The 15655-nt window shown below is 34.6% G+C and overlaps 1 protein-coding gene across 1 annotated transcript in view; it reads right to left on the bottom strand.

The window, feature by feature from the left end:
* Positions 1–787: 787 nt before the first annotated feature.
* Positions 788–15655, bottom strand: part of LOC113076895 (F-BAR and double SH3 domains protein 2-like) — a 60776-nt gene continuing 45908 nt past the window's right edge. The window contains exons 9-11 of the mRNA XM_026249509.1: positions 6594–6716; positions 5942–6037; positions 788–991 (exon numbers count right to left, since the gene is read on the bottom strand). Of these exons, the coding sequence (XP_026105294.1) occupies positions 803–991; positions 5942–6037; positions 6594–6716 (408 nt within the window). The 3' untranslated portion in view covers positions 788–802. The remainder of the gene's footprint in view (positions 992–5941; positions 6038–6593; positions 6717–15655) is intronic.

The following is a 15655-nucleotide window of genomic DNA, read 5'->3' as shown; positions in this document are numbered from 1 at the left end:
AGCCTACAAAACAAAAAACAGCATCAGACCACGCTTCCTGCTACTAATCTAACATCCGCTCAGGACACAGAGTGATTAACAACAGAGTTATTCACATTCCTGAAAAAACAACAGCAACCTTTCCAGAAACGATGAGGCCATGTGTGATCTCAGAATCAAAAAGAAAGGAGTAAGAATAAAAAGGAATTAGAATTTACAAATGTAAAATATGCCCAGAATTTGGGTCTGGCACTCACTTAATTGTCATAAAAATAAAATAAATAAAAAGATTATGAATGAATAATTGTATGATTATTAAATACAATACTGCATACTGCAATTCAATAATATTGTATAATATTATACTGCAATATGTTTTAGATCAAATACTGTACACACAGTAATTAAAAACAAATCACAACTGAGAATTATTTGAAGTAGAAACACACAAATAACACTCAACTGAAAAATGTCCAGAATTGAGTTAACTTACTGAATTGTCATGGAAAATTGGTTAATTATTATTATTATTATAATTTGTGTATTTATATGACCTGGACATGAAACAGTAAATTATGTTTTAGCTTTGTATTTAAATTATTAATCTTCATCTCAGCAGCTGGATCTCACCAATTTGTCATGAAAATCAAATATAGCAATACAAATAACACTGCAATATATTTTACTGCAATGTTTTCAAATACTGTATATACAGTAAATAAGATTTAACTACAAAAATCACCACTGAGAATAACGCAAACTACAAAAGTCAATTAATAAACTGGGAAATCACTAGATTCGTCCGCTCACAGATGATGTTTGTTTAAGTGTTGAAGTGTGTGTGTTGCTGATGTGTGTGTGTGTGTGTGTGTGTGTGACATCCAGCGCCTCTCACCCGTTTGTAATGGATGATGTTTTTGTGTTCGCGGGCCACACGTGTGGCCCATTTCCTCGCCTCTTTGTTCAGACTGTGTTCTTCTGTGGTTCCTGTCTCCGATTCCAGCTGTCGACTCTGAAACACACACACACACACACACACACACACCACACACACACACACACACACACACACACACAGAACTGGTTACCACAGCAACACACACCTGCTGGAATCACAGGTCTGGGATCTATTCAACAAGGATGCATTAAAACGATAATAAAGACATTTATAAATGTTTCAACATTTCTATTTCAAATAAACACTGTTCTTTTGAACTTGAAAGAATCCTGAAAGACAGAGTTCCCACAAAAATATTAGATTAATAATCTGAAATTTCTCTCGAGAAGCATTTCATCATATTATTATGATTTCTGAAGATCATGTGACACTGAAGACTGGAGGAATGATGCTGAAAATACAGCTGCGCATCACAGAAATAAATTATTTATTCACATAGAAAATGGCCATTTCAAATCTATAATAATATTTAAATTTTTTACAGATTTTACAGTTTGGGTTTTTAAATCTAATTTTACCTATTAATTATTTAAGACATAATCTTAAATTGTGTCTGGTCATCTACATACATTTTTCATTGCATTTTTTTAAAAAACAGATTAATTTTCGATAAGAAATAGTCCCACATTCTCTCCACAGAACAGTATCCTGACTGAGAGTATCGCAGACGCTGTGAATATTTGATTCTGACAGTAATGATCAATACAAACTCAATCAGAGCGCTTTAACACATCTGATGTCAACACTACTCAAGGCTGACAAGAGTTTCATGAAAGGCACAAACAAAAACATGGCTTTCATGTCTTCCTGTTTTTCCTCTCAGCGTGACCTCAAGCAGATGTGGCGTATGTCTTGCCCGAGTCTGCTGGGAAACACATGACAGTCTGCAGGGTCTTCATGTGGATCAGAAGTGCTCACGAAAGCCTAATCAATCCCATGTGTCTCTGCTTTAAACTCTGAGACATGCTTTCTAGGAGAGCATGATGGGATGCATGTGACATTATGTTTGTATAATGAGAAATATAGTGTGTGTTTGTGTGTTTGCACTGTTGATCGATCCCAGCAACTGTCTCTTTGAGTGTAAGATGTGTCAGTCTTTTAACAGCAGACACTGCAAGGATTCGACAAGCAAGCTACAGTCTAAAAGACTGAAGTCATAGTAATCAACACAGACACACTAGCACAGTGTAGGAAGTCAGATATCTAAGTGGACCATCAATAATACAGTTCAGTGCCATTACACAAAATTATCTGACCACAGAAAACCACGACTGACCAATCAGAATCGAGTATTCCAGGGATGTGTACTACATCCTTTTTATTTAAAAGGCAAAGTGTGTAATCTGATTGTGATGTTTTCCTTCAAATGAAATATAAATATACATTACTATTAATATTTATTAACATTAACTCATAAATACACTTAAAAAAATGTATATACATTTAGCATAATATAAATTTATAAGAATTTCTGTTAATCAGATTTGAAACTGTATTGTGAAAACCTTTATACAAAAAATGTACTTGAATAAATTAAATAAAAATTACTATGAATATTTTTTATATAAACTAATACATGATATTAATTAATATATATATATATATATTCATATAAATTAACATCATGCATTTCTGTAAATACAATTCAAACTGACTTGTATAAAAAGATGTATTAATATATAAATATAATGTATGCATATAAATGACTTTTAATATTTATTAATAACTAATACATTATATTAATTAACAGATTTTAACAACATGCATTTGTATAAAGCTGCTGTGAAACTGTGTACTGACAAAAAACAATAAACAAATAAAAAATATAATTTTCAAAATATAAATATATAATAACACAGTAATGATAATAAAAAATAGACACACACACACTTATGTAACCCTGGAGCACAAAAGCAGTCTTGAGCCTCTGGAGTATAATTCTAGCAATATCCAAAAATTTATTGTATGGGTCAAAATGATAGATTTTTATTTTATGCCAAAAATCATTAGGATATTTAGTAAAGATCATGTTTAATGAAGATATTTTGTAAATGTCCTACTGTAAATATATCAAAACTAATTTTGGATTAGTAATATGCATCGCTATGAACATAATTTGGACAACTTTAAAGGCAATTTTCTCAATATTTAGATTTTTTTTCAGATTCTCGGCCAAATATTGTTCTGTCTTAACAAACCATACATCAATGGAAACCTTATTTTAAAAAAAAAGACCATTATGACTGGTTTTGTGGTCCACGGTCACATATATTCTGCACCACTAGCGGCACCCATTAGTAGGACAAACAGACAGTTACACCACTGGTTGTGCCAATGTTGTTTACACACCCAGTCTGGCCAATCAAATTCATAGAATGTAATTTGTATTGGTGCTGCTACTGGTACGTAAATTACACACTTCACTTTTAAAAGAAACAATGAAAGACTTGAATGCCATGATGAATTGTCCCTTCAAATTTGTGCACAGGCTGATGTCAGCATGCAAACAACAACAATGGTGAGTTGATGATGGCGGCACGAGACTGATGCATGATGGGAAATCAAGTCCAACAGATATTGTGGTACCTGCGCCCAGAGTCATTCTCATCACACTGACCGTCGATGGCTCAATGTCCACCAACTGCTGCACAGAGCTCAGTGTCTGAGCCGGAGAGGAGGAAAGATGGGCACGCACACACATGCACACACATCACATCACACACACACGCACGCATGAGGTGGGGTTAAGAGAAGGTTAGAAACAGACTGTTAGAAGACAGAAAAACAGGGTTAGAATCAGCAGAGCAGTCAGAAAGATGTTCAGAGACGTTAACATTAGCAGACACGGTACCTACTAACTACTAGAGCCGTGAGAGAGAACAATTACACTACAGGATTCAACACTGAACTATAGGAAGATGAGAGAGAGACATAGAGAGAGAGAGAGAGAGAGAGAGAGAGAGAGAGAGAGAGAGAGAGCAATTACACTACAGGATTCAACACTGAACTATAGGAAGATGAGAGAGAGACATAGAGAGAGAGAGAGAGAGAGAGAGAGAGAGAGAGAGAGAGAGAGAGAGAGAGCAAGCAAGCAAACCTAACCTTACAGTTATTTATGGGGTGTTTGATGATGAATTGCTGTTAGTCTACTAATACTTCTTACATAACTGTGGTCTGTGATCATTGCAGCAGTCGGAAACACTGAAGACATCAACAGCTAGATGATGATAATTTGATATAAGTTAATTAATATTACTTTATGAACCAATAAAATAATATCTGAAGTATTTCATGATCCACACAAAATAAAGATGTAAAGAGAAGCTGCTGTTTCTGTATTTCAATTTTTTTTCTTTTAACAGACACTTTTATCTAAAGCAACTTACCAGTGAGTAATCTAATAAATCTTAAGGATGCAATAACATGGTCTAACAAAAAAACTATAAAAACTGTGTGAAATAGAACAGGTTAAAACAGGAAGGAATAAATTCTGTGTTAAAATCCTCCTTTTTTACTTTATTTTTTATACTTGCATTAAATTTTATATATTTTTGTTAACAATAGTGAAGGTCTTAAAATTAAACTCACACCAAGCTAATTCCAATACCTTTATTTAAATAATAATTAAAAACTAGAAATGTCAACAATTTTTCAATGAGATCGATTTTAATGACAGTTATGAAAACTCTATAGCTAATTAATATAATGCATTTAATAAAATATGCTATTTTATCCAATTAAATATACAAATAAAATAAAAAATAGAAGAAATAGAAAGAAAAAAACCCTCATAATAGCCTTAACATTTAATGACAGAAAAAAAAAAATTTAAATTAAACTAATTTTTTACATTATAGAAAGTGCATTTTATTACAATGTCTATGTATTGGTACTAAATTAGCAGGTTAGAATGTCACCAAGTTTGCTGTTATGTCATTAAAGCCCACTAAATTGAAACTAAAGTTTAAAATGGGACAGAAAAATACAGAAAGATACAAAGAGGAAGACAAACTAGATCTCAATCGCACTCGAGCCGAACTGAAGCATCACGAGAGAACGATCCCAAAACGGCTGCTGATTAAAGCCCGCGCAGAGACAGACGAGAGTTTAAACAGCGGGATGTTTCTTCATCACCACAGGAACAAGAGATTCTGTTCCCGGAGACTCTCAGAAGCGTCAGGCTAAAGATAGAAGGTGGTGATGAAATTTCGGAGGTTTTTTCGGCAGTTGTGAGGTATGTGTCGATGATGTCGTTAACGCTGAATAAAATCTGAAACGTCTGAACACAATTTAAACCTTTAAATAGAGAGAAGACCAAGAGACAAACAGGAAGAGAGAGCGCTGATACGCTGACTAATGAAACCAACCAAAAAAAAAAACTAGAGGCCGATTCCCTGCCATAACATGGTTCAAACTGAATCAAATGTCATTTGAGATGATAGAGAATTGAGATATTCACACACTAAAGTGATTACATGAATAAGACACATTTTTCTTCAAACATACACTACTGTTCAAAAGTTCAGGCTTGGTAAGATGTTTTTTCATGTTTTTGAAAGAAGTATATTCTGCTTAATAAGTAAATATGTTTTCTATGGAAGCCCATTTCTTAACTAAATAAAAAATAAAAAAAGGTAATTGTGACTTTTTTACTTACAATTCTGACCTCTTTATCTCATAATTGCAGGATATTTGCGGGTGATATTTTGGAATTGCGAGTTAAAATACATAACTGTGAGAAATAAACTCGAAATTCAAAGAACATATCAGCCGCCCCCCCCCCCCATTTTTTTTTTGTGAAAGGTGTGATGCATTTCTATTTTTAATGATTCTTCAATGAACAACTTTAGAACTGTAGCATTATAAATGTCAGTACAGTCACTTCTGATTTATATAATGCATCCCTGCTAAAAAAAGATATCTTACTGACTCCAAACTTTTGAACAGCAGCACATGATTCCTTGATTGCAGATCAGTTTATGAAGACGCATGCGTAAAGCTCACCGTATCGCTGTCGCTGGGCTGGAACGGGAAGTCTTGGGCTTTGTGAAACACTGGGTTCTCCTGCAGGAACAGCTGCTGGTTGAAGTCCTGCATCACCTGGACATGACATCACAACTAATTCACAAACACGTTTATATGACATGTACAAATGTTCCTTCAAAGGGAGCGTTCACCCAAAAACAGACTCTTTCTTTCTCTCTTCTTCAGAGCTTTTTTTGCGCACACAATTTCAATTGAATTTCAAAGCCTTCATGATATCTTTTGTGTTCTGCAGAGGAAAGAACATCATGCGGGTGAGTAAATGATGACAGAATGATCATTTCTGTGTGAACTATCCCTTTAAAAACGTGTGCAGGAAAGATCCTTGTGTAACTCTCGACCTTTCTACACACGCACACACACGCGCACACACACACAAACACACACACAAACACACACATGCGCTTGTCACAATAGTGGTATGTAAAATTAGGGGCCCTTGGGCAGTGAAATAGTGCTCAGACAGATGTGTTTGACAGTGCAGTGGAGGAATGATGTGTGTGTGTGTGTGAAGGGGATTTCTTCATAGGGGAGCCGATAATGAGGCGCTGGCAGAGGGAATCTATTTTTGGGAATGAAGAGAGTGATGAAACTATGAAAGAGAGAGACTCACTCGACTGGACTTCTCCAGCAGGAACTGGAAGGTGCTGTGGACAGCTTGAAACGCTTCCAGCTCGGTCCGACAAAAGGATATCAGATAATCCTTCACATGATCGTATACGTTCCCCTCCAGACCCTAGAGAGAGAGAGAGAGACAGATGACATAGTCTGTGTTTGAACTGAAGAATAACAAATGCTCTCAGAAAGGGTCAGAGGTTCCAAAAAGTGAAATGAGAAAGATAGAATGATGAAATGACAGAACAACAGACAGATTTAAGCCAGAAAATGACAGAACAATAGACAGTGATAGACCAAAATATAGAAAAATAATCGAATGATAGAAATGACAAATGACGAATGATAGAACGAAAGAAAGAATCTTAGATAATTGAACAAAAGAACCATGACAGAATTATTGAATAAGACAGAAAGATTTAAAGAACAACAGACAGAATGAAACAGAATGATGAAATGATGGAGCAATAGAATAACGACAGAACAAAATGATCAAGACAAAAAAAAAAGAATGAATGAAAGAAAAATGAAAAAAAAAAAATACAGAGCAATAAACAGAAAAATATTGAAAAACTATACAGTGATGAAATGATGGACAGATAGAATGAGAAGCCCAAAAATATAGAAAATTATGGAAAGAACAACTGACAAAAAATTAAAAATAATGGTAGAACAAATACAGAAAAACTATAGAATGATAAGAGTGTGAAAACAATGAAAAACAGACCGACAAATAGAAACGGCAGACAACAGTTAAATAAAAATACAGACAGAAGGAATAACAGGACAAAAAAAACAGAATAAACTAAATAAGAGAAACAAAAATGAGTGTGTTAACATACACCAAACACATCTGTATGAGAGACAGAAAGCAGGACAGAACGTCCCGTCGGCAGCCTTCGAACAGACGGAGTGTGACGCTCGGATCAGAGCAGACTGTTCAAACAGCAGCAGCTGCTGGGAAAGGTTAGCTAGTTCAGATTCCAAGGCCTCGACGTGCAAAAACAAGACTCCAAACCTCTGCTGTTCCCTCTCTCTCTCTCTCTCTCTCTCTCTCTCTCTCTCTCTCCATGTTCAGCAGCACTGGGTAGGAATGTATTTTGGAAAAGGGCTTTGATTTGTATGAATGAGCTGGAAATGACACAGACCCGACCATGAGCAGCTCTGGATTCACGAGCTCCGTCGGGTTACAGCAGGTGGCGCCGCTGTCAGGAAGCACTTGAGTGTGTGTGTGTGTATGCATGAGAGAGAGAGAGAGAGAGAGAGAGAGATGGAGAAGAGGCTGTGCTTCCTCCTGATAGGATCATGTCTACCTCCACCCACCACACTCAAACTCCATAACGTCCATGTGTGAGAGCCACGGGACCTGCTTCATGTGGTTATCTCACCTTTCCAAGTTGCAAGAGATTTTAAAGTAACAGTTTAGCCAAATTGTTTTTTATTAGATTTGGAGAAGAATTGTATCACTTTCTCATCAATGGATGCTCTGCAGTGAATGGGTGCCGTCAGAATGAGAGTCCAAACAGCTGATAAAAACATCACAATAATCCACAAGTGATCCACACCACTCCAGTCCATCAGTTAATGTCTCGGGAAGCAAAAAGCTGTGTGTTTGTATGAAACTAATCCAGCAATAAGGCGTTTTTTTTTTACTTTAAACTGTTTCTTCCGGCTAAAATACAATTCCTTTATCCATAACAATAAGTCCAAAAGGTCCATCTTCTGTTGCCCTCACACATCAAAATGAGACAAATCCACACAAATCCACAGACAAATTTGTTTAGAACGGCTTTAGACTTTTTCATTTGTAGACGGTGCTTGACATGTGCATATTTTTCTCCTGATTCAGACAAGACAACTTTTTACCTGGAGAAAGTAATATTAATTCATTTTTAACAAACATGCGGCTTTCTGCTTCTCCAGATGTTAACTGATGGACTGGAGTGATGTGGATCACTTGTGGATTATTGTGATGTTTTTATCAGCTGTTTGGACTCTCATTCTGACGGCACCCATTCACTGCAGAGGATAAATTGATGGGCAAGTTATGGAATGCTATATTTCTCAAAATCTTTTCTGATGAAGAAAAAGACCCATTTAGGTAATACCTTATAATAAATGTAATTAATAAATCTTTAATAGACATTATATAATGCTTAACAGATCATTATTTAATGCTTACCAATGTTATTAAACTTTCAATTCATACTGATCATGCTCATTTAAAAAAAAAAAAAGATTTTAGCAGATGTTAACAGCTTATTTGTTAATGTACTTTTGCTAACAACTGTCATTAAAACTTCAGTTCACATATTACCTAATGCTTTTTTGTTTTACGAATGTTTACAATGAGCTTAATTAGTAATTTTAAGCACTTCACAAACTATTTATGTTAATATATTATTATTTATTAACTCTCACTGTCAGTAAAGGTCATATATTCGGTCTTCATTAGTTGTATAAACGTCTACTATTTACACATCTTAATAATCATTTATTAATCATTTGTTTGTGTTTTTCACAGTTTTCAAGCTAAAGCTGACACTTTTCATCATTTGTAAATGCTTATTGTTTCCTAATCTTTTAATATCTTTATGGGCATTGGACTTTTAGCTGCTGTAACAACGTTTATGTAAAGGGCCGTTAGTTAAGTTTAACTAAATGCTCGCTAAAAACATAAAACACATTGTAATTTGGGTGCAAAATATATTTGTATTGCCTCAACAGTTATATCAGTGTACTACTGTACATCATTAAAAAGAATATTCCTTGAATCGTAAGTCTACAGGAGAAAACATCTAGTTTCCAAGAAAATACTCGTTCATTTATTGAAACAATTTAATATAAACCGATTGAACCATGTTTCCTTATAGTGATAAAACTGACTCCTGTATACTTCTTCTGACCCACTCAACCATCCCTAAACTTACCCATATCGCACCTCATCCGCAGCAAATGTGCTGCACATTAACAAAAGCTTTTAGTAATTGCATCACATCTGTTAAAATAATTGGTAGATTTACAAGAAGTGCATGATAAAATGGATGAAAAGTTTAATGCCATTTTTAAGAATTTTTATTTACATTAAATGATGATCCGTTGATCCTTAGGTAATGATCATAAATGTATTAGTAAACATTAACAAGCACGTTATCTCATATCTCTAGTGGTTTTGAATATATATTACCTAATGATCAGTCAAGAATTATATAATGTTTGTTAATGATTTAAGAATGAAAGTGTTACCCTCATTTACATCACAGATAGCCTGAGAGAGAGTTCGCAATTTTTGGGCCGGTGAACGATTTCTTTAAGCTAGGTTATTTTGTCAAGGCTATACATTCACAAACTCTCTGAAAACATACCCAAATGTGTCTCCACGTGCATGGGATGGGAACACACGCATACACACACAGCACATGAAAATACATAAAGCAAATACAAGCATCAGCCGAACAAACACTTCTGCTGCATAATAATTGCTTCACTTTACACCCCAATGCCTCCTGCAGGAAACTAATGAACCCTCCACCACACACATACACACACACACACACACACACACACACACACACACACACACACACACACAGAGGAAGATTTCTTGAAGACTCGATATGAACCTGTGGTGCACATTTATCAACAGCCGTCTGCTGGCTATAAATAGAGGCTATCAAAATAAATATGCAAGTTATTTTTATACATGTTTATACTAATGTGAGGTTACGAAGAAAAAAAAAATTCAACCTAAACTAAATTATATCATTGTAGTTTTAATAACGCAATGTTAATGTTCAACACCATTCAAAAGAAGGTCAGTAATTGGTCACAAGATATGTAAAAGAAGCCATACAGGGTTGCAACAACATGAGGGTGTGTAAATGATGACAACCTTGCCATTTTTGGATGTACTTCTCCTTTAAGCTTTTACCAGGCATATTAGTTTATAGAAATATATGTGCATTTGGGTGTTTCTAGGGAGGCCACATTATCTCACAGTTCAGTAAATGTCAACCTTCTATAAAAAACGACAAGAGCAGAAGTGTGACACAATGCTGATGGTGTTTGATGGCTGGTTCACGCACAAAAACAGGAACAAGATCTAAGAATACATGCAAAACACACACATCTGACATCAGGCTGCTCTCACCTCTTTCCTCACATTTACAAGTACAATACAACAATGACAAACATGGGGGAAAACCCACAGCCCACCTCGAAAGCAGAAAATCCCCTCTCTTGAACCTCTGAGATGCTGTTAAACATATAAGTCAAAATAAGGACTAAAAGAGAGACCTACTCAAAACAGGATCATGATGCAATGTGAGAGTTTGTATAAAAAAGTGCTGCAACGGTTCATGACATTTAGAAATTTTTTAATTGTGCTGAATTTAATGAACTGATTCAAGACTTTTTATGGACATTTGCAAAGCTCAAAACAAAGTTTCAGGTTTCACCAAAATATTTTTGGATCATTTTTTCTTTCATTGTAAAAATAAGTGCACAACGAAAGCACATGACATAGCAAAAAACTTTTTTACACATATACACTAATTGACATATACACTAACACATAAGTGTGTGGAAAATTTAGACATTTTTTCAAAACAATATAATATAATTACAAAAAATAGAAGCACCTTATTTCTGCTCTTAAACTCTTGAATGCATGGTCCATTAACTTCCATTGGAAGTGTATTACTTTAATTCTGATGTCTGCTTTTAATATACATGAAAACCCAGAGGAACAAGCGAAATGATTTTCTATGGCAACTGACAATATGCCTCTTAGTCTAGGAGCTTAACTTGTAAATTAACCTGGAATATTCCTTTCATGTGGACCGCCAAATGGAGCACTATGGAGCAACTGCCACAGACACATGGAGAAATGAACCTGGAAACACTTATGCTGAGAAAAACTACATGTGCAAGGAAAATAAAAATTGGAAAAGACAGGGTAAAAGAAGTCTTTAAATCCACCCTGACAGCAATGGAATATATATCTAAGAATATATCTGGAAATATGACTGACGAGCATAGGCGGAGGGTGAACCAACTCCAAGGCAAGGCTAAAAGCAGCCAAATGTATTAAACATCATAAACCAGTATTTTTAGGCATGAACCAGAAATGGGTGTCATGTAGGCAAAAAAAATAAAAAATGTTTAATGGGGCTGAATTTGTAATTAACGTGATTAAAATTTAATAAAAACCTTTAAAAAAATTATAATTAGGCTATATAATTTTTCCTTTCATCAATTTTTACTTTCCATGATTATTCAAACAGCAATTAAATTATATATAGAAAGTGACATTATCACTAACATTGATCTATCTAAGTCTAAGTACTCTCAAAAGAACAAAACTATTGTTCTAATCGCTGAAGATATATACACTGTGAATTGAATCTCTTACTTACATTGTACACACATCTGCGCTTTGTTGTTTATGATTAGAGAATTCGCAAGAGTCCGTAATTCAGTCAGCGAACGTGCATGTGCTCAACAAAACTGATGAGTTTCATCGAGTTTTCATCATCCGAACGACTTTGACATGGCCAACGCATTTCTAAACTCAACAGAATTGTGTGCGATTGGTTAAAATGCGCAACACTGTAGGATTCTCCTAAATTTCCTTTTTTTTCTTCCTTTTTTAGTCTTTTTCAAAATTCATGTTTGCAATGTAGCTATTTTGTTTTGTTTTCCATTGACACATTCATATGCACTTCTAGTGTTTTATTACATTAAATATTTAACCTGGCAGTGATATTGCTGTGAATTTCATGTTTTTCAATATTGTTTTTTGTAGTGTAGCGGTTTTCCAAATTTACTTATAAGTAATTATAAGTTTTATTCAGTGTTACTAGCAAACACTAACAGCAAGGCGCATTAATGTTAGTATTTTGTAAGTAAAACTGTCCACACATTACACTTGAAAAAGAAGCAATTGTGGCTCTTGTTGGTGAATTAAATATATTTTTTCGTTGTATGTGTCAAAATAGCACAACATTAGGCTAATTCAATATATGTGCTATCAAATAAGGGTTAGCACAAATGTAATCTAAATGTAATCCAAAAGTAATCAGATTACGTTACCGAAAAATGTGTAATCTAAGAGATTATTTTACAGACTACAAATTTTGTCATGTATTCTGTAATCAGTAACTGATTACAATTCCTAAGTAATCTACCGAGCTCTGTGTACAGCTATGGTAGATTGACCATAACCAAGTATACGGGCTCAGCTGTGGTGGGCCGGTTGTTCTGTATTTGGTGGAGCCTGAAGCACTGACTCTCCATCTATCAATAATTTAAGACAGATTCTCTCTCTCTCTCTCTCTCTCTCTCTCTCTCTCTCTCATTCAGATTGCATTCGTATGGCTCTCGGTCAAACACAAAGCGGGTGGAGCACAGATGATGTCCTCCGGTAAGAACAGGAGGAGACTAGCAGTTCGGTTCTGGAGGCGGTGGAGAAACAAAGCTGATAGCTGCGTTACGAGACAAATGAGACCCATCAAGTAGAAAAATGCTCACTTAATGCTCGTCTGGTCTGATCACGAGTAGAAGTGCAGAAATAAAAGAGAAAGATTTAAACAACAGATTAACAATCGGATACAAACTTCTGACTGTGAAGCTGATTTAATAAAAAATACAATACATTTAAAGCAAGCCAGGATTGTTATAGTTAACTAAAACTTAACTACTTACATTTTGTTACATAGTAAATAAAATATAAAAAAATTGATGCACTAAAACACCTAAAACAGAAATAACAATTTAAGAACTACATAGATATGAAAATTATTAAAAATGACAAAACCTCAAAATGACTAAAAACGACTTACACCCACATATATAAATCTTAATATTAATGAAAACTATAAAAGTATATCAATGATACTCAATTAGACGGATGCCAATAAGATAGAATACAATAAAATAAAATAACATAAGATTAAAAACAAAAACAAATTAATAAATAGTAAAATAGTTACAATAAAACCAACCAATTAAATAATCTTCATTAAGAAAAACAATAAACTCTATACAGTTTATATTTTCAAATGTATATTTAAAAGGTCTGAATAAATGTAAATGCAAGATGCCTGGGAACTGTAAATAGACAAGTGTGAAGATATCAAACCATGCTGACTGATGAAATAATTAATATGTTTAATCATGTACTGCATAATGGTGCCTTGTATTTGTGCTGCTGCAAAATACTTTTAAGAGAGTGACTTTCATATGGTTAATGGAGCTTAATATATTTTACTGTCACCTTTTAACGTGTACTGCTTTAGTTCTGTTAATCTGTTTCAGTTCTCCATCACCCATGATGCCATGTGTCTTTTTATATCTGTTTGAAATGCATCACTTCTGTAGTTACAAATAAAACATCTCATTTCTCATTTGACTAGCATATATTCTGATGTCAGATTTAGACCGGTTTGACTAAAGAATGCTATGTATCTTTGAGGATGTGGTGGTCTTTTTGCCAGCACATTCTCCCAGATATCTGCTCCCAATGGTCCAAGATTAAGAAAGATGTTGAAGAATTCGAGAGGGTGTGCATCACTAAATAAGGCCATGAGTGGAGCGGCTGTCAGTCTGTGGAGATGAAGCATTGATTTATGCTGGCACAACCCTCCACTGACCCGACCGCACAGCATCACTGGACACTCCTCATCTTACAAGGCCTGAATAGTTGGCTGAAAATGTATTTGCAAATGGGCTCGGACCGTGCATGAGGTTTGTTAAAGCCAACGTGAAATCCACACGACTCTATTTACAGTCCTAATGCACGCTTCTGGTTTTACTGTGAGAGATTCATCAGTGCACACTGTCACAAAGGTGGACAACAAATGTCTTCATCTCTTTCATCAAAGTGCAATAACCTGCTCCACTTATGAAATGAATTTCCTTTTCGGGTGACGTCAATAAAAGGTCAAGGTTTGGTTGGTTAAGCATAGCCCTGTTAACACCTGCCTTTAACTACACCATCTGGCTCTATTGATGGAGACAAAACTTTAAAATCACAAATATTTCACTATATTAAACTAAATGTTTTATCCATACATCCAGTGCAAAATGGACTTATATTTTTACAGCTCAGGATGTGTTATTGTATGATCATATTTACTCATTATTTGAATTATTTTGTATTTTAATATGTTCCTATTTTAATTTTAGATAAAGTTTTAGAAATGGGTTTTCATTTTTTTGTATGTCTAGGTATTATACATTTTATTATTTATATATATATATATATATACGTATATATATCAAACACACACACACACACACACACACACACACACACTTACTATAACTATAACATTTATTAAATTTCAATAATTAATAATTGTTTGCTTTTAATGGTTTTAGTTTTAGTTCGGCTGCACCAAATAAATCTTAAAAATAAATCTAGATTAAATTGAGGGTTTATTTAATAATTCTGTTGTACCTAACTTTTAAACCATCAGTTTGATCCTGGTTTTAATTTACATTTAAAACAGTTTACCTTTAACCCTGTTACTATAAACTCTGATTTAAGTCTCAGTTGTGAATTAACTTTAAACTCACAGGTTAAAAGGAAATGCAATATTAAAACTATTGCTGTTTATTAAGTGATGCAACACAGCTCGATCAACAAATCTTTGATTATTTCTACATTTTGGTTAATTTAATCCCACACTTGTTCCCTGAGCTGTGATAAAGTCCCACGAGCGATATGAACACATACCAGACGTGCTTCAATGTCCTAGCCAACTTCTGTCTATTACACACACAGCCAGATATGCTGGACCACAAACACCAAACATTCAGTTATGTAATCCAGCAATTACAAGCATTTAACATCTGCAGGAGAAAGGAACTGTAACATAGTCGCCAGTCAGTGAGTGTGTTTACATGCACGGCACAATGCTTATTAGAAACACCAGAGGAGATTTTAAAACACAAACACACATGCACACACCAGAATGGAGGTAAACGCAGTTTCTACAGCTTAATGCAAGCAAGCATTCAGTGTCATAAGACTAGACCTCTCTTATCCAGCTGTAA

This window comes from Carassius auratus, unplaced genomic scaffold, assembly GCF_003368295.1.
Source record: "Carassius auratus strain Wakin unplaced genomic scaffold, ASM336829v1 scaf_tig00021399, whole genome shotgun sequence".
NCBI lineage: Eukaryota > Metazoa > Chordata > Actinopteri > Cypriniformes > Cyprinidae > Carassius > Carassius auratus.
This window is presented reverse-complemented; position numbering and strand designations above follow the sequence as displayed.